The 19230-nt window shown below is 48.7% G+C and overlaps 2 protein-coding genes across 6 annotated transcripts; one reads left to right on the top strand and one right to left on the bottom strand.

The window, feature by feature from the left end:
- The first annotated feature begins 292 nt into the window (after positions 1 to 292).
- On the top strand, positions 293 to 11625 carry LOC120520503 (sulfotransferase 1C2-like). Of its 4 annotated transcripts, XM_039742820.1 has the most exons (9): positions 1111 to 1316; positions 2491 to 2572; positions 2661 to 2878; positions 4906 to 5034; positions 5421 to 5518; positions 9053 to 9179; positions 10741 to 10835; positions 10912 to 11092; positions 11199 to 11625. In XM_039742820.1, exons 3-9 carry the CDS (start codon positions 2662 to 2664, stop codon positions 11309 to 11311), a joined length of 960 nt encoding a protein of 319 aa, XP_039598754.1. In that variant the 5' UTR covers positions 1111 to 1316; positions 2491 to 2572; position 2661; the 3' UTR covers positions 11312 to 11625. The 4 variants fall into 4 exon arrangements, with proteins under 4 accessions (XP_039598755.1, XP_039598754.1, XP_039598753.1 ...); XM_039742821.1 differs by lacking the exons at positions 1111 to 1316; positions 2491 to 2572 and adding an exon at positions 293 to 395; XM_039742819.1 differs by lacking the exon at positions 2491 to 2572 and having other exon boundaries at positions 1112 to 1316; positions 2658 to 2878.
- Positions 11626 to 11680: 55 nt separating this feature from the next.
- On the bottom strand, positions 11681 to 17593 carry LOC120520501 (sulfotransferase 1A1-like). 2 transcript variants are annotated; one of them, XM_039742817.1, is made up of 7 exons: positions 17358 to 17593; positions 14674 to 14802; positions 14493 to 14590; positions 13516 to 13642; positions 13332 to 13426; positions 12986 to 13166; positions 11681 to 11945 (listed from the first exon to the last, which is right to left on the bottom strand). In XM_039742817.1, exons 1-7 carry the CDS (start codon positions 17530 to 17532, stop codon positions 11833 to 11835), a joined length of 918 nt encoding a protein of 305 aa, XP_039598751.1. In that variant the 5' UTR covers positions 17533 to 17593; the 3' UTR covers positions 11681 to 11832. The 2 variants fall into 2 exon arrangements, with proteins under 2 accessions (XP_039598751.1, XP_039598750.1); XM_039742816.1 differs by having other exon boundaries at positions 11714 to 11945; positions 12936 to 13166.
- Positions 17594 to 19230: the final 1637 nt, after the last annotated feature.

The raw sequence follows: 19230 nt of genomic DNA, 5'->3' as shown, positions 1-19230 counted from the left end.
ATTGTGTCGTGAAAGAGTCGTGAAGTCTGGTGGAGATCTGCAGTTTGTGTTCTTGAGTGTACTGAATGATGCTGACGTCATTAAGCAGTGATTCTCACCAGTCATGCCTTCCACGTGTCCAATAAAGCCAAGCCAGCCGGACTGGCGCCTTGTAACTGCACACCGAGTGCCTCCTGGTTCTCTGTGATGGCCGTCGAAAACTCCTCTCCCCTAAAAATGTCACATGAAGGAGCCCAACACCTGCCCGTCACTGGACCCTCTCACAGCCCCTTGTAAACGCCAACGCGACTGAAACTCAGGGGGACGTTTGGCAGTTTTCAAGTCAAAGTGATTCCTTGTATTCATTCATTTGCCACTGAGACAAGCGGAGAGCATGAAGGGCTGGGCACTGCCAGGTAAACTCGTGTAACTGAAGGATTTGTAAAGAAAACAAACAACACGCAGTAAGAGCGGGACATCTTCACAGACACGAGTCCTCCACCAGACTTGGATCGGACGTTTTGGTTTTGGCTGAGCAGCAGCAGTAGACGGGGTAGCGCCTCCTGCTAAACATTAGAAAATGGTGGTCCTTTCCAACAAATCTTGCCGTTCTTGTTTGTTAAATCGTAATGGGAGCTCGCTTGTGAGGTCCTGCAGGGGTGAAGAAGTCTGGATCAACCGCAGCAGCTGCTTCATGAGTTCATGGAATCGAGGCAGACTGAAACGCGCCCACTCGTCCCATGTTAATGAAGATCTGCAAGGAAACAGAAGACTACAAGTTTTTTTGGGGGAAGGGGTGTTTTTATTAAAAAAAGAAATTCAAAGTCCAGGTACCCTCGTGTACAGTGAAAGCGAGAAAGGGCCCCTGGCGATAAGGGGCGTTACGGTGGTCCGATCCTCCGGTCTGTCAAAGAACAGGAACCGCTCAGCGCTTTGTGAGGCCCCCCGTTGCGTGACAACAGAAGTAGGGTATGCCGGCATCGGCAGTGTGAGGGGTGGAGACTCTCCAGCTGAACTCTTATCCTTTGTCTCGGTTCGCTCGCACGCACGCATTCGTGACAAGAGGCCGGGCAGGCGCGCCGCCCTGAGATTTTAATTTGAGGTGACTGAGAGCAATTAGACAGCCAAGGGGCGGTGCTTAGGGCTCGATGCGTCGCAAGTGGCCAATGGCAGGTTGAGAGAGCGAGTGAGTGAGTGAATGAGTGTGTGTGAGAGAGAGAGAGAGCGAACACACTAGAAAAAGAGAGAGAGAGAGAGCGAACAGCGGTCTACGTCTGCCTGATTCCGCCTGCCAGGTGCCCGAGGCTGCTGCGTTCGTCGGACTGAGCGGCTCGTCTGTAAGTAAGCGCAGAAATGACGACCCCGGGGCGGCAGTGCATGTGGGCGGGGGTCACTGTGTGTCTGTCACCCTCGACCGCAGTGACCCAGGCATGAGCCCAGGGACCAGCCTGAAGTTTCAGGCGAGACGCATTCCTGAACTTCATTCTTAGCCTAATTACTGAGCAGCTCGACTTCACCGGGATGCTGTTGAAAGGAGGGAGCGCGTGCTCGTCTTTTACTGTCGCTTTAGCTCTTTAGCGCTCACCATGAAGGGCACGATGAGGCGTCTTGAATATCCGCGCACTTTATTTATTTGCTGAAGTCCAATTGCTGACGCGGGTTTCGGCTTTTCGCTCTCGTCTTAACGGTGACAAGGCACTAGTTGGAAGGCTGCTTTTCATGTTTTACTACAAGTTTACAACAATCATGAATAAGCAGGGCAATGACTCCGAAAAAGAACAAAAGTGGTGATTACTCCTTTTATGATGCGTTATTTATTTTATGTGACCACATTGTATCATATTATTGTCATAATTTTCTCAACATTTTCAATTTCTTCCTTTATAGTGTAAATCCAATTTAATGTCTCCATATCCATCCATCCGTTATCCAACCCGCTATATCCTAACTAAAGGGTCACAGGGGTATGCTGGAGCCAATCCCAGCCAACACAGGGCACCAGTCAGAAAACAAATCCTGGGCAGGGTGCCAGCTCACCTAAGGACACACACACAAACACCCACACACACGGGACAATTTAGGATCGCCAATGCACCTAACCTGCATGTCTCTGGACTGTGGGAGGAAACCCACGCAGACACGGGGAGAACATGCGAACCCAGACGGGTCTCCTAACTGCGAGGCAGCAGCGCTACTCTCTGCGCCACTGTGCCGCCCAAAGTCCCCATGTTTAGTTTATAATTACGTGCTCGGTTACTCTTCCACACACCATGGCTTTCCAAGCCGGGCCTGTCTGCACATGTAGGTTGGCACCACGGTGCCCATAAATCCACCAGGATGATGAGGACCACTCGTGCTCTTCCAAATACCTCAATAAGGTAGGATGGTATCTTCTGCCCTTTCACTTGGGCTGTCTTTGCCTGTATTTTGACTTTTTTATTTTTTGTTAAATGCCTTAAATGTTTGAGCCCAACATCTGAACCTTCTCGCTGCTGGTTAATTCTTTCAAAGGTGTCCATGTTGGTGGTCCGTGCAGGACGCCCCTGATTAGACTGACTGTGCAGTTCACACTGAGCCGCCTGCCTTTGCCAAGGTCAGGTCACCTTGCCCCTTCCGTCTCTGTGAAGCTGGCACCGGTGTGATCTGATAGTGATTGGCTCTTTTCTGTCTCTGCCCAGCAGCATGTCTCTCTCGAGCTTCCCTGGACGTGACCTTGCCTCGGCTGGGCTGGAGATGAACGCTCCTGCTCTGGACGCGGAAGTTCTCAAGCACCTTCGGTCAGGGCTGACGGATCTGCAAGGTGTGCCAATGACCCTGCCTGTGACACACAGGTGGGATGATATCGAGAACTTCAGTGCCCACCCTGATGACCTGCTCATAGCCACGTACCCCAAGTCAGGTAGGTGCCAGTGCCAAGCTGGTTCAGGAGACGATGGACAGGGCGTCGGTGTCAGTGGGGTCAGTGTTGCTGGATGGTGAGGTGGTCTTCTGAGTGGGCTGCTGACATTTCTGCTTGACAGTAGGGTTGTGTGGACGTCTTCTTTAGCCCCATTCATACTGTAGGTATGGTGGTCCGCTGATGGTGTTGTATCAGGTTGAGGCTGAGCTGTTGGCCACATGTGCCCCACAGATGGATGGGCAGAGAGACCCTTGATTATTCTCGATGAAAGTTGCAGGGTTACTGCAGCACACAAAACAAGACACAAATATTCAAGAGTTCTCTTTGTGTATCTTAACATTGTGTAGACATTGACTAAGTGTTGCGTGATTAGAACTGCGCATACTTACCAGTTACAGTTCCCCAGTATGGGATGTCAGTCACCAGCACAGAATATTGTCAGACGGTGTCGTCATTGTCTGCCACACCAGTTCAGGACCACTCAGCACCCTGTGAACAGGACCACCTCTTTCTAGAGCTTGATGAATGAGGGTAGAATCCACCTGACATGGCACTCCATGGATCAATGCCGTTGTCCATTATTGTCCAGTCCATTATTGACGACGCTCCTCATACTGGGGCTGAGAGTCATCGTCCATCTTGCCAGTTGAGTGATCACCTGCACTACCAACACCAGCCTGACCCCTCAGATTGAACCGGCCTGGCAGTTCATTTGGTCAGTTGGGACCACCTGCACTGGTGCCACTTCCCCATCACACCACAGCCCAGAAGATGTCACTGGCCTCTACAGATTAGTAGATAACACGTGAGAGTGACTGGCATACACCAAACAGCCTCCGTGTCCTCAGGACCCTTCACGTACGCAGGTGGTGTCTTGTTGGTATCCCACTCAAGCCTGTTGTTCAGATGCACCCCAAGGTCTCCACCATCACTGAGAACCCGGGGGCAGGCTGGGTTTGCCCCTCTTGAAGTCTTTGGTTATTTCCTTTGTCTTACTGATGTTGAGCTGCAGGGGGTCCACTTTGCAGCGTTTGATGGTGTCCTGTATTTATGCTTCTGCCCACCGCTAATAAATCCCAACCAGACATGATTCAGCATCGTGCCTACAGTCTGAGGTGTGCGGGGTAAACGAAAAGGAAGCTGGCACTCCCGTGCTACTCGTGACCAATACACCACCCTTTAACCATCCAAGCTGGTCTTGAGGACATGATGGGAGCATCCACCACCCGCATTGACTGGGGCTTCTGGTCCACTGATGGTGTTGTATAGACCTTACAGTAGATGACAAGTCAACAAAAGAAGATCCTCGTCTTGCCACCCTGCTTCTCCAGATGGAGGAAGACTCTGTTGAGCAAAAACTTGGCATGCAAACTGCAGTCCACTCTCCACGTGCATCAGCGAGCCTTGGATGCCCATGACGATGTCGCTGGCTCCTTCCCTTGACCACTCTTGGTAGGTCCTGACCACTGCGCACCACCTGCCCCTTCGGAGAGGCTCTGACCCAGCCGTCCACTTCCCACAGAGTGTCAAAGTCGCTCAGATCTTTACTCTTGCCCACTACACATCATCTTCAAGAACCGACTGTGCCAATTAGCCACCCCCCCATGGCAGGTGCCACTGGAACGAGATAATCAATGTCACTTGCTTGACCTGTCAGTGGTTTGAATGTCATGGCTGTTTGGTGTGTTTGGCTCGTTGATTAAGAGAAAACTTTCCAGAAAGTAAAGAAGCCACCATGTGCCCATTTTCTAACGTCTTTTGTGCGTCGTTGGCATTTGACCACAGTCGCTAGTCTTATGGGCGATGCACAGTGAGCATGTCATTGTGTAAATCTGAACTTGGCCGGCCAGGGAATGAAGATGAGCCCAGCTTCACAGAGAAGGGGTGTGTCTTGGGGGTCACTCCTAGTGGTCACGTGTGGGTGGCGACTCAACACTCTCGGAGACCCCCGGTGTGCTTAGTGACTCTCGGCCTCATACTGACTGCAGCTTGTACCTTTCCTTTTTTTTCTTCTGTCTCTCACACAGGAACCACATGGATGGTGGAGATTGTGGACAGCATTCGAAACGAGGGCATCTCCCAGGAGATGCGAAGCATACCCAGCATGATAAGGGCGCCTTTCCTGGAGATGAATCCTCCGGCTCCCTTTCCATCTGGTGAGACTGAGCTTTTGGACCATGCAGACTTTTAAGTAAAGTTCAGGTCAGGTCAGGCAGCAGGCACAGGTAACGGCACACTTTGTCACACCCACTACACGACGAAATAGCTCGGGATCCTGGTGGGCTTCCCCCATGCAGACAGGTGGTCCAGTCCCACCCTATGGAAATGACCTGCTGTCTTCTGCAGCCAGATGTTAGGTGGGAACATGCTAGGCCTGGACCAGCTGCTAGTGTCCTGTGAGCGGGATCACCCTCGGGTAATGGTGCCACATGGCCGTAGTGCCATAACTGATGCTCCCTCACCATGCAGGGACTCTGTGTGGCACCCAAGGATTTAAGTAAAGTTGACCAAATGATAAACAGACTTTTGTTTTCACGTGAAGGTCTTGACATCCTGAAGACGATGCCAGCTCCCAGGATGGTGAAGACTCATCTGCCGTTTCAGCTGGTACCGCAGTCCTTCTGGGACAACAACTGCAAGGTGAGGTTTAGCCCACGGCTGGATTTTGTCACATTTCTTTTCTTCTTTTTAGAATAATTTTAACAGAAACATTCAGCCCATCTAGCTTGCCAGCCCTATTCACTTAATTTCTCCAAATTGACGTGCTACTTGAGTTTCGAAGGTTTCCACTGTCCTCGTGTCTGCCTCACGGTGTTGTCGTTTGTCCCTTGTGTCTGTGATGTGATGTTTGGCCAGTCTTGAAGTCTTCTATCTGTGTCCTCATGTTCTTCTTCTGTCCATTTTAAAGGAACTTCTGGGATACCCTGACTAATTCCCTTCTCCGTCATAAACACTTCAGTGGTGTCACCTCGTGATCTCCAGGTCTTGATTCTCACGTAACGGCCCACCAAATGAGACTTCTGCCCCTGCTCAGCTCAGCTGGTCCTCCTAGACTGGCTTAAACTCAGACTCGACCAGCTTGTTCTTCACATTGTTATCCACATCATTTATGGATATTTGAAAGAGCAGTGGTCTCTGGCACTGAGCCCCTGATGAACACCACGCCTCACATCACCTCATTCCGATGAAGATTCCCTACCCATAACTCTTTGCTTCAGTTGTTTAGGACAGTTGTGTTCCCATCGCCACACTGTGCCCCACTGCTTTTAGTCTTATGCCCAGCCTGGCATGTAGGACCTTGTTGTCCCATGTACATAGTATGCTGAACTTGCCTGACCTGCAAATCAGGCTGATTACCAGGCTAGTGACCGACAGTCCAGATAAGAGGTGAATGGGGTTGCCCCTCAGGGGTCTTTCTGCAGCACCTTTTTCTAATTATATTAATGATGTGGATCCAGGTGTAGTTAGTAAACTTATGAAGTTCACAGAAAATTCTAAATTTGGAGGGACAGCAGTTGTTGAGGAGTCCACAAAAACAACTCAAAAAAGCACCAAGTGCTGCATGAAGGTAAAAGGAACATGAAGTATAAATCCAAGATGGGGGGCGCTGTCCTACAGGAAGAAACCTCTGAAAAGGACGTAGGGGTTTATGTTGACACAACGTTATCACTGAGTTCTCGGCCGTGTGCCAAAACAATCAAACAGGGCAAACAAAGGCTACGTTATGTCATCCAAAGTGCTGGACGCAAGTCAAGGGACATCATGCACCAATGGTAGGCAGAGCTGGTGACACCACATCTGCAGCTCTGGTCACTACACTCTAAGAAAATCCAGAGAAGGTTCACTTCAAGATATGCAGAGAAGAGCAACCAAGAGCCTCCCAGGACTTCAGGACGTGTCCCACTGTGACCGAGTCCGAGAAGTTAAATTGTTTAGTCATGAACTGCATGGAGACCTCATCCAGATCTTCAAAATTCTCCAAAGCAGATCCACCAGAACCATGAAGTCCCCACTTGAGAAGAGATCATCAGCTGAAGTGCATTTGGGTACCAAAGCCAGGAAACTCTTCCAGCAAGGAGTTGCAGGAAATCAGGAACAAGCTACGAATTCCTGAAGCAGAAGTGGAAACCCTGACAGTCTTTAAGAAGCCCCTGAATGAGAGCGGTGGGCAGATTTGGCCCAGTGGGACATCTTGAGTATCCACTAAACAGATGTGCTTGAAACCCTGAATGGTCTTCACTCATGTGTTGATTTCTGTGTGTTCTGACTGTGCGTTCTTGCATGTGCCACTTGCAGACCAAACTGAAGAATTGCTAAAAGAGAGATGAATTGTTCTGAGGACAAGGCCTCTGTTGTGAGCATGCAAAGATGGTCACATCACGAATCGAGTGCCACCTAATCTGGGATACTATTCCAAACCCGGTTTTGTTGACTGTTTGCTAACACTTCTCTACTTTATATGTGATGCTCGGTCTTTTCATCAGATGCTCCCTCTCTCTTCTTTTCCCCATGATGCATGTTACACTTACAGGCCTGGAGGACATCTGCAGATACGTCGCCTCAGGAAAGCCACCAACCCTTCTAAGGACTCCACGTATCCATGTCATCATCTCTTTGAATGTCTTACATCTGGCGGATGTTACAAGACCTTCCATGCCTGGATTGGCTTCATCTTCCATTTCTTATAATGGGAAGGCACTTGCTACCTTCTCCAGTGTGCTGTGGTTTTTGATAGGTCCATGTCTTTGATAAGTGTGCTCTCATGCCAGCGACCTGTTTAATTCAAGCAGCTCCCCACAGTTTTGATCTCTCAGTAACTCCTTGATGGTTCCTGCGTAGAAGCAGACTGGCGTGGGCACCCTCAGCCCCAATGATGGCACTCGGAGTCTCAGGATGAAGATTTATTGTGTGGCACACATAGAGACTCACTTCAGATGGGAGGAGAGAGCAGCCATGGGCAGTTGTAATCACACAAGTGATTGTTCATCCTCATCTGACTCCTCTAACACTCCTCTGCTCTAGTTCTGCCCCTAATTAATTCCACCATTATTTCTCAGCTGAGGGGGTGTCAGACCCCTCGCTGTCCGTCATGTCTGTCTGACCAGGGCTACCTGTGCTCCCTACTCACTTGGCTCTTGCTACTGTTATTTACAGCCCAGGAGTTCCCATTCTCTCTCTTTGCGAGGCGTCCGTCCGTCCTCCAGCTCTCCTGCATGTCTAACCTTTGGCTTATGAACTGTTGGTGGTTTCCAGCTCATACAGAATAAGACAAATATGTAGGCAGGAGCCTTTTAGATCCTCTCTGATATCTTCAATGCTTAGTGAAATCCAATACTTGCTTTCTCATGTGCTTATAATACTTTTGTAGTACGTAGAGATTACCAGTTTTAAGAATACCATTTTCTATCCCTGTGGTTGACTTCTTCAAGCGTCTACGTCAGCTGCAGCCTGCACTTCTTCATGCTCTTCACCACCTTTCTGGTTGTTCTTTTACTACTAAAGTAGTTGTCTGGTCACACATCTCTCTGAAGACCTCACATGGTCTGTCGACAGCAATGAACTGATCGTTTTTCCTGACGATGCTGAAGAAGGCTGGGCTGCCCTGGCAGATGGTTAGGACTTTCTGCTGCTGCACCACAAAAAGCATCCCAGCGTTCTGCGTCTTCTTGTGGCTTTCAATGGGAAGGATCTTCAAAGAGTTGTCTCCAGCTGACCGAAGAACCCTTTTACACGGCTCCAGACCTGGAGGACATCAGCAGATAGGCCACCTCAGGAAAGCCACCAACCCCTCTAAGGACTCCATACACTCATGCCATCATCTGTTTGGACGGCTGGCATCTGGCGGATGTTACAAGACCTGTGCTTCCAGACTGAGAAACGACTCTTTTTTTCCCCCACAGCCATATTTGCTCTAAGTCGGTCTTCCAAGCTTCCTCCCATAATTAGACTGACTGTCCTCCATACTTGTCACATTTATTTTATTCTTATTTTACCATATTGTTTTCTTATTTTATCACCTTAGTGCTGTTCTATTTTTATTCTGTGTTGTCCTTAAAACATCGAGTATGGAAGTTGCAAATGTGATGTTGCTGTACTTGTGTAGAACTCGAACTTCCTTCATGTCACTGCACTCCCTCCTGCCTCGTTTCTAATGCCCCTGTTCAAACCTTCCAGGCTATTTACATTGCACGCAATGCCAAGGATGTCCTCATCTCCTACTACTACTTCCACAAGATGAACACTGGCATGCCCGAGCCTGGCACCTGGCATGAGTTTTTTGACAACTTCCTGTCTGGAAAGGGTAGGTGACACATTAGGATGGGCACAGGTTTATCTCTAATGACCAGCTTGGTGTGAGCAGAAATGTTCATTTCCGTTACCTTATGTTTTGTCCTGGTAGGGTCCTAAGGTAACAATATTCTCCCCTTTACTCTCTTTATTATGTAGACCCTTAACGGAATGCCCCCAATCCCATCCTCGTCACCAAATGCGTCTCTTTTGATTTGTGCTGCTGTGAAACGACGGTGGTGAATCTCGAAGAACGAGCTCTTTGCACCGTCCGCTAAATGGAGAGCTGCATCAGTCGGCCACACAGAGCCCCTCTCGGAGTATTGGGGATGTCCGCTCCCACCTTGTCAGTGCTGTTTACTATCATGCTAATAATTATCCAGTCCTATGGAACTAGGGTGTTGTACAGCATTAGCCATTATGGAAGTGGTGAGAAGTCAAGCAGAATGACCCCTTTTATTGGCTAAATAAAAAGATTACAATATGCGAGCTTTCGAGTCAACTCCGGCCCCTTCTTCAGGCTTACATCTTGCTTGTAGAAGGGGCCTGAGTTTCCTTGAAAGCTTGCATATTGTAATCTTTCTAGTTAGCCAATAAAAGGAGTCATTTTGCTTAACTTCTCACCACATCCAATCTTATGGAAAAATATAAACATATGCATTAGATAAAATACTAAAAAATGTATTCATTAAAGCAAGTCTGCATTAAGACCCCCAAGGCCCCTGGGTGACTTCATGAATAGAGCAGACAGTTGGCCACACACAGACACAGACACCCTGCCATTTAATACGACTGCACTGCAGTGGGGACTCGAGCACCGAAGGGTGGTGGGGGGGATTGGTGTTTGTGGCACGTGGACTCCTTATCGTTTTATGAAGCAGGTGGGTGGGGGGATCCCCTTTTATGATTTTTATGATCATTTCACTGAGCTTCTTCCTTGCTGGGAGAAGATTGTGAGTGGTCAAAAGTCGGAGGATCCTGGGCGGGCACTCGGAGGACCCTGATGCATTGAGGTGTCACGCCGTCATTCCTGAGGCTGGACAGACATGCTGTGTGGAACGTGCGGACAACGTGAGCATGCGTTATTTGTAAAGAGTGCATTACATCCTTAAAGATTATTGGAGACTCCCTGAAAGTGAATTTGAAATAGCCGCACATCTTAGTCTGCCTTCATCTCTGCTGATGCTATAATAAAGCTAAGTCCAGTTTACTTCTGTATGTTCTTCATCCACCGCCTGCTCCGTCCTGCACTACAATTCCATGAAGATGGCCTCCACACATATGAGGCTGGAGGTACGAAGCAGGAAGGACTGACTCGCGACTTCTTCATTTAAACCTAATGGGTGACGTTCACTTCAGTGCGTATGTAGCTAACAGATTAACTTTTTTCTTTTTTATTGCATATGTAGCCCCCTGAAGTCACCATCGAGGTTTCCTTTTCTATCCATGTGTATAGAAGGTCCGTCCCGTGTGTCCAGACTGCTGTCCTAAAACTGCTGTGGCTCTGCAGTCAGACGCTTTTCTAAAACATTGATGAGCACACCTCACCAACTTGGGCTTTCTTCCATTTGCAGTGTCATGGGGCTCCTGGTTCGATCATGTGACTGGCTGGTGGGACGTCCGTGAGAGCCACTGCATCCACTATGTCTTCTACGAGGACCTGAAGCAGGTAAGTGCGTCTGTCTCACACGAGGGTCCCTCCTGCTCCGTCAGCTCAAGCTATTCCTGGTTCTCTGCTCATACAGGACCCCATAAAGGAAATCAAGAAGGTGGCGCTCTTCCTGGGCAAGACGCTCAACAAAGAGTTGCTGGACACCATCCTTGAACACACCTCCTTCAATAAGATGAAGGACAACCCCATGACCAACTTCAGCACGGTGCCACCGTTTGTCTTCAAGCACGACATCTCACCCTTTATGAGGAAAGGTTGGTTTTCCACCTCCTTCCCTGCAGTGCCACATCCGGGCTGCTGTTCTTTATTTGTTTGTTTTGTTTTTTGATTTGCTGCCCTTTTGGATTTTGTGCCCACCAGGAACTGTGGGGGACTGGAAGCTGCACCTGACCGTGGCGGAGAACGAGAGATTTGACGAGGAGTACCAACGGCGCATGGCTGCCACCTCCCTGACCTTCAGGACTGAGCTCTGAGTGGCCGTCCTCCATTCACCTTTGACAGATGCGAGCTCCCCATGTGGCCACTAGGGGGCAGTTTTCCCACGGTGTATATTAGGTATTATGATTATGTGTATTTTGTATCTTTGCATTTTTTTAATATTTGTTACTAATTATTAAGTAAAGAAAAGCACTGACCCAAACTGACTTCCAGCCTGCTCTTGAAAGTGGTGGCCAGCTTCTGCTCAGATGACACCCCTGCATTTTGAGCCCCCGTGGAGATGGCCGTCTTCCTTTGCTTTGGGTAAGCAGATTGTGGTCATCGTCCGATGTCTGCAGTGACAGGTCCATCCCCCATATTCTTTATGGGCACACTCTGTAAATGAGACCCGTTGACCTCACTGCTAATGATTAACAAATAAGACCCCCCCCGCAGTCTCCACCGCTCATTGACCTTTATTAACATTCCTGTCTCCCGCTGGCCCAGAGTGCCACCCGCCTCGTTTCAGTCCCGGTCTGCTGCTCTTGGGATGAGTGAGTGCCCACGTTGTGCCCACTCAGAGGAGGTCCCTGAACGGGATGTCCACTCCATCCATCCAGCGTGCATACGCTCGGTCAAAGAGTTGTCTCTGCTGCTCGGAGAAATGGTTCTGCCAGTCACCGACCTCACCTGGGAATGAGAAAGAGAAGAACTGATCAGGGAGAGGCGAGAGCGAGGAAAGCAGAAGGAAAAGTGCAGTGAGTGACCACCACTCTGAATAGAAGAAACCGATGGGCGTGTGACAGGTGACAATGTGTGGAGAGACCACGGCTGACGCAGAGCGGACCTCAACTGAGCAACAGGCAGTTAGGATGACCAGGCTGAGTACATTCAGATTGGGCCTCTGAAACTTTAAATGCAGAATGACCACACTGACCAGGACCACAATACCCAAAGTGTGACCGCACCATGTGTTTCAGGTGACCATCCTACTTCCATTGCCACTGATTGCTTACATGCAGGGTGACCACACTAGCCAGAGAATAAAGCTGTGGACTATGCCAGGTATTGGGTGATCACACAGGCCTGCGGACTTGTGCAGAATAACCAGCAGAAAGACCCACAGAGTGAAAACATTGACTGCATCATCTATAGTGACCATAGATGCAGCATGCAGGGGCTGATCCTGCTGACCACAGCACCACTGTGTACCAGGTGACCATAGTGTGACACAGTTTATAGTGCCTTAGTGGCTCAATGAACCTCCTTGCTGGACATCACTATGGCCAGGGGGAGCAGACTGCCTACTGCCAAACTATGGACACCACCAAATGGGAGTGGCCACATTCACTGTGTGTGTGAGAGAAAGAAAAAAGGTGGCCAGGAGATGACCAGTCCATGCAAAGTCACCGTGCCAGTTTGTTGACCTGTGATCACCAAAATGAATGACCACGTGGCTTATGTTCCTAGCAGACCACCACTACACAGTGTGTGTGTGGGAGGGGGCAACTAGAACCTCAATGTCCACAGAATGACCTGACCAACCACAGGCTGAACTCTGTGACCACTGTGGCATTAGAATGACCCCTTTCAAATCTAAACAACAGTGCACTCTAAGTAGGCCAGGCACTATGACAGGGTCACCTCGTCCCTGACGGATCACACGTTCCAAAAATGTACCTGCTGTGGCAGGCCTGGCCACTGAAAATAACTGGACAGAACAGACGGACCTTTCCTCATGAATGGTGACACGCTGTGGTCAAAGAGGTTCTTTGGAAAAGAGGTGTAGTTGGCCATCGGGTTGTTCTTCATGGACGAGAAGGACGTGAGTTCCACAATCTTGTCAATGATGTCCTCTGGCAAAACTCGCTCCAGGAAGTCCAGAATCTTCACAGTTTGCTGCCGCGGATTCTGAAAGGAACCAACAAAATGAAAATGGAATGAGCCAGAGAGTCTGGGTGAGCAACCAGAGAGTACGGAAATGGACAGACTGGCCGGCGTGAAGGTGTGATCACTCGATGGTAGGTGTAGGACAATGAGGCAAGAGATTGGGGATGTGGCCAGGCCTTCTCGTACCTCCTTCAGATCTTCATAGAAGAGGTACAGAATTTGGTGAGTCTTCTTCTCTGCCCAGTAGCCTTTCACATGGTCACTCCAAGGTCCCCAGGCCACTGTGACACACAACAAGAAACCCAGTAAAGACACAGACAGGCCCTGGACCTCAAGGCGCAGTTTGGCAGTGGTCAGTGGGCACGCTCACCTTCGCCCTTTATGAACTTGGTGATGTACTGGTCCCAGGTGCCAGGATCGGGCTGAGTTTTGTTCATCCGATCAAAGTGGTAGTAGGACACAGCGTTGTCTTTTGCATTGCGAGCCACGTAGATGACCTGCAAGAAGACGGAGTGATTAGTAGTGAAAGTGTTTGACAGCAGTGACACTAGAAGGGGTGGACCTCCAATACTCCTTGGACACAGCAGGACTGACAGAATGAGGTCAAGGTACCTTGAGTGTCCAACCCACCATCAGCCTGAACTCAAGGGGCGTCTACTGCATGGCATGGCCTGGCATGGTTTACTTACTGTACTTGTCATGACAGTCTGGTGAATCGTGTGATCAGTCAGGACACAATGACACACCTGCCACCTACCTTACAGAAGTCAAAGCTGATGAGGTGACAAGTTTCTACCAATGGGCATTGCTGAATAATGCCACTGGATATGGAGTGGACAAGCCATAGAGTTCACTTGGATGACTGGACTTGTCGTTCCAGCACATCTCACAGATGTTCCATTGGATAAAGATTTGGGGAATTTGGAGGCCATGTCAACACCTTCAACTCTTGGTCATTGGTTCCTCCTGCTGAAGGAGGTCACTGCGTAGTTTGCAGCAATCTTTAGGTAGGTGGTACATGGCAGAGTAACACATCATGAATGCCAGGACACCAGGCCTTCCAAGCAGATCACTGTGCAGAGCATTACACCGCCTCTGCCAGCTTGACTTCTTCTGCTGCCCCAGGTAAACGGCACACACGTACCTGGCCGTCCACATGATCTAAATGAAGAGAGTGATTCCACAGAACTGGCCATCTTCTTCCATTTCTCCATGGCCCAGTTCTGACTCATTTGAGGTGCTTTTGGCAGTGGGCAGGGGTCAGCACGGGTACTCTGACTGGCCTACATGGCAAGCTGCAATGCGTTGTGTGTTCTGGCACCTTCCTCTCATTTTTCAAGTTCTCACCTTGCATTTGTTCTCCCAGATAGATCGTGGCACAAGATGGAAGGGGAGGTGGGTCTTGATGATTCGGGGCCGAGGCATCTTGTTGAGCAGCTCCACCCCTACAACAGAGAGGTGCCAGTGAGCGAGTGAGGCCATTTACCGGTAGGCATCGGGGTCAAGCAGCAACGGATTGAAGGCTCACCTGATGGAATGGGTGGTGGGGAGATGATCTCCAGGAAGGGGATCCTCACGAACGTCGGCGCCCTCTGGCATTTCACGGCATCTCCATCGTTATAAATCAAGTCGATGATTTCTTGCACCCAGGTTGTGCCTGCAGAAAGGAGCATGGGACGGATTAGTGGTGGGGCTTGAGGGAGACGTTAGAACAGGTGACAGATGTGCCATTAAACGTGTCATTTCCTTTATCTGATGGCTTCACATCTTGACTTGACACCTGATCTGGCAGTCGTGCGGCAGAGCTGATAAAGACAGAGGAGGGTCTCGCATTTTGAAGTTGGTGGCATCATTCTGAAGTCTGCTCCTACACATGAACAAGTTGCGACTCTTCTATTTTTAATTTTTTTTTTTTGTTTTGGTCAAATTTTAATAAAAAGCTGTCAACTTCACACCTCCTTTGACTTTTGTTCAGTTTGTAGTGAGATAGCAGAGGCTGAGCGGTGTGGTAGGCCATTGTGGTCTTGTTGGTAGGCCGAGTTCCACTTCTCTGATTGATGTCATGATGAACTCTCAGAAAGAACTCAAAAAGTCTGCAGTTTCTAAATGGCCTGACGAGTACAAAATCACTCAAAAGGAGTGGAAAACTGCAAAACCCCTGGCCCACCCTCCACAAAAATGTGATTTTTACATTTACTCTTTTAAATGATCAGAAAGTCCAAAAACAGTCCATCCATCTTCCTAACTGACAACTCCGGGGCAGAGTTGTGTGGAAGTTGGAGGCAATCCTAGCAAACAATGGGCACAATCCCTGGACGGTGTGCCAGTCCATCGCAAGGTGAACACACACACGGGCATCACCAGTTCACCTAAGGAAACTGCTGTGGACACTGGGAGAACATGCAAACTCCAGCCTCTGGGGCTGAACCGATGTCACCTTTTCAAGTCAGCAGTGCCACCATTGTGCCACCCCAAAGGCAAACCAATAAAACATGCACACAAAATCCAATAAGGCAAGAATGAAAAACCAAAAAGAAGAGGAAACATTCATGAGCTCAAAAAATCTGAAGTCTTACAAAGGGGGGAATCACAACGGGATCTGAACAACACAAGCAAGAAGAACTGATGGCTCAGCACTGAACTGAGACCAATGGGCGAATGAGTTGGAGCTTCTTGGGTCACACCTTACGACCTAATTAAGTTAATGGCGGGGAAAGAGTAACTGAGTAGATTTAGGGGAAAAAATCTAAATAATACAAAAAATACAAAGTAAGAAAACTAAACGCAAAATAAAGTCGATCCAACGACAGACAAAACACATTGGCTACGTCAAGAATGAACCAAAAATACTACGAGGGCTTCAAAAGTAAGAGCAACTCAGAACAAAAAAAGACCCAAATCTCATTAAAGAGGAAATCACAAGGTGAGCCGAACAACACAATCATGGAGAACTAGCGGCTCGGCACCGAACTGAGGCCAACAGGCATCTGCATTAGGAGTCGTCAGGTCCCATCTCAAGCCCCCGTTAGGTTAAGAGTGATGAAAGGTGACAGGGTAGAAAACACAAAAGGAGCAAAAGAAAGTTTGAAAAATTAAAAAAAAAACAAACAACAAAGCAAAGACACAACTTTAATGGGACGCGATTTAGCCATCTGTATGTAAGCCTGACGTGCCAGTGCTGGACTTTATGGAGTTTTTAACTCATTTTAGAAATGCATTTCTGTGGACATTTCACCACAACACCGTTATTGTTTAGATTAGCTGCCACCGTTTTTGTGACATTTTGTTTGCGGTTGCTGTGACGAGAGAGAAGCGGGAGTGTGTGGCACACAACATCATCAGTGCCACTGTATCAAGGCTGGCGTGCACATTCCCAGATCATCCGAGATTATGGATCCACACTGCAGTGCAAATCTTCACACTCAGATGCTTTGTGGAGCGGCTTCACGGTGCTACACTTGGCGACGAGGATGGGATTTGCACTGCGGAAGACAGGAGTGTGGTGTCGACATTGTGTAGATAAGGTGGGAGTTAACATGGGGACAGCACGGCTGACGTCACCAGGAAGTGTTCTGCTCCCAGCGGCTGATTGCAGGAGTTCTTCTATTAGGAGATCGCTTTGTGAGCCCCATGTGGTGCGTTCTTGACCGGCCACCGGCAGTTCAGTACGGTGGAGTATCGCCTTCCATTGTTCCCTCGTCACAATCTCACTTTGTCCACACCAGCCTTCACACCTTTACAAATTGAGAGATGGTGCGAGTTCACAACAGTCCAAGTTGGATAGAACATCTCCATTAATTATGCGTAACTAATGTAATCTAATTTCATTTTTGGCTTAAAAACTTCAGCTGTGAGTTTCTGATTGCTTTGGGATTTTGATGAAGGATCGATATGACAGTCAAGTGACAGCCTTGATGGCTGTCCTCATTTACAGTATTGCAATGTTTCTGTTTATCTTCACTTATCAAGGCCACTCTGGCTATAAAATGGGTGGTGCTTAAGGAAAAGGTGCTGACACGCGATTGGCTGATACGTTGAAGCAGTGGATGGCGCCGTGTACCTCTGTTCTTTAGAAGTCTGTAGGCTCCTTGTTGTCCTTAATTCTTGTCAAGATTCAACACAATTCCTCTCTCCAGTTATACGACTATCAAGCATTGCTATCTTACCTGTTTTGTGAGAAGTCCATCTCTGACCTCTGACTCTGAAGCCTACCTGCTTTGGGGTAAGTGGAGATGATCAGATCATCTGGGAATGCCTGGAAGTTCTCGACTATATCCCAGCCATCAGCTATGGGCTCCATGAGTGGGACTCCCTTCACAAGCTTCAAGGGGAATCGTCTGAGCTTTGCCAGGGCAGTAGCTTCCAGGTAGGAGTTATCACCCTCCATTGTTCCCCCGTCACAATCTCACTTTGTCCACGCCAGCCTTCACACCTTTAAATAAAGACATGTATCTGATGAGCGTGAGAATGACCCTGGTGCTGCACCTGGAATTAACTGGAATATGCCCAAGTATATCTGAGAGGAGAGATGGCCCATACAATCATATCCCACCATCAGTTGAGATGTTGAGATGTCATCACCCAGTAACACTGCATTGGAAAGCCTCCCCTCAGGTTATCCCAGGATGCTGATTGGCCAGGAGGCGTGATTGACCACAGGCTGCCTTTGTTGGTGCCAGACAGCCATTCACGTCATGCCCAGCAGGGACCCCCAAGTCATTCTTCAAGTTACTTTTCATTCCAGCTGGAGCCCCCATCACATTCAATGTGCTAAGCTGGAATTGACTTGGATAGGAGAGACAGTGCCAGTTCGACATTTTACATTGGACTGAAGCATTTGAATTGTAAAAATGGCAGAAGACCACAAGGGCATGCTGGGGTGGAACTGAAGGTCATGAGGAGCTGAGAAAAATGGAACTGTGACTTCAGAATGGAGCTGGGAACCCCCAGTGATGGCAACGAATGTCAGAAGGAGTGGCAAAGGGGTCTTTGAAGACTACAAAAATAAAATGGTTAGAAGAAACAAGAACCTGATGAAAACAAGACATGGAGATGACAGCTGGTGAATGCGGTCTGGAGGCTGTCAAGACCCTGGAGGGCCACAGGATCAGAGAAGTGAGCATATCGTGATACCCTTTAGGACCCCCGAGTGTTCTAGGAATAGAACTCGGGTCAATCAGAACACAGAATGAGGAGGTGTAAGCACTGAAATCCACACAGACATGAGTGTAACGTGAAGTACGACTAGGAGTAGGATTACAGAAGGACAGTGTTTGGGGTCAACTGGTGGAGAAGATTTAAGTGATGAGGACAAGAGCCGTAAAGTGGGAGCCCCTTAAGCAGGGATGGAGTAAAGGTGAGGACAAAAATATTTAAAGGTGATGGGAGTCTGCAGAGACTGCTGGAGGACAAGCAGTGAATCCATTGATAGGCTTGCTGGGGTGGGACTACAATTGGGACCCTCAGCAATCAGGACAGTCTTTGTGGGTCCTTGGGATCAGTACAAGAAGAAGCTGTAGATGATGACAAAAGCATCTTGTGAAGGGGGAGTACTTGGAGTAGACATGAACAAGAGGTGACGATACAACGGAGACCTGCAGAAGTGAGCCAGAGTCCCATGGATGGTGTAAAAAAAACAGGAGTGGACCCTTTGTTGGGCATGGTGCCAAAGAGCTGGAGCAAAACTGGGGTCTTTGACAGCAGTTAGACCTGGAACTGGAAACCTGGAAGAAATGGAGCTGGTGTTGTGGACCCTGAAGACCATGTAGGCTTAGGTGGAATCTCAGAAGGACCTTCAGGACAGTCTTTGGGGGAACATGAAGACATAGAGGATGAGGACAACAGCAAGTGAAATGAGAAATGAGCCGACTGAAAGGCTTCAACTGAAGTTTCAATGAAAAAAGAAGAAGAGGGAGTAGGAGGAGGAGGAGGAAGAGGAGGCGGAGGCGATAAAGCCTACTGGGAATGGAGCTGGCGTCACTTGGCTTTAAAAAATGAGAAGTGGCCATTTCTAAGTGCCAGGTGAACCAAGGTGGAATCTCAGATGGGACACAGGACATTCATTGAGAATATGTGGGGTCAACAG

Source organism: Polypterus senegalus, unplaced genomic scaffold, assembly GCF_016835505.1.
Source record: "Polypterus senegalus isolate Bchr_013 unplaced genomic scaffold, ASM1683550v1 scaffold_3772, whole genome shotgun sequence".
Classification (NCBI taxonomy): Eukaryota; Metazoa; Chordata; class Cladistia; order Polypteriformes; family Polypteridae; genus Polypterus; species Polypterus senegalus.
Note: the sequence above shows the minus strand (reverse complement) of the source record. Positions and strands in the feature narration are given on the sequence as shown.

Excerpts from the sequence above, each read along its gene's own strand:
- LOC120520501 (XM_039742816.1), bottom strand. The coding sequence starts at position 17,532 with ATGGAGGGTGATAACTCCTACCTGGAAGCTACTGCCCTGGCAAAGCTC. Across the intron at positions 14,591-14,673 it reads CCCACCACCCATTCCATCAG|GGGTGGAGCTGCTCAACAAG; the intron begins GTGAGCCTTCAA and ends TCTCTGTTGTAG. Across the intron at positions 13,427-13,515 it reads CAAGTTCATAAAGGGCGAAG|TGGCCTGGGGACCTTGGAGT; the intron begins GTGAGCGTGCCC and ends TGTGTGTCACAG.
- LOC120520503 (XM_039742821.1), top strand. The coding sequence starts at position 2,662 with ATGTCTCTCTCGAGCTTCCCTGGACGTGACCTTGCCTCGGCTGGGCTG. Across the intron at positions 2,879-4,905 it reads AGCCACGTACCCCAAGTCAG|GAACCACATGGATGGTGGAG; the intron begins GTAGGTGCCAGT and ends TCTCTCACACAG. Across the intron at positions 5,519-9,052 it reads TCTGGGACAACAACTGCAAG|GCTATTTACATTGCACGCAA; the intron begins GTGAGGTTTAGC and ends CAAACCTTCCAG.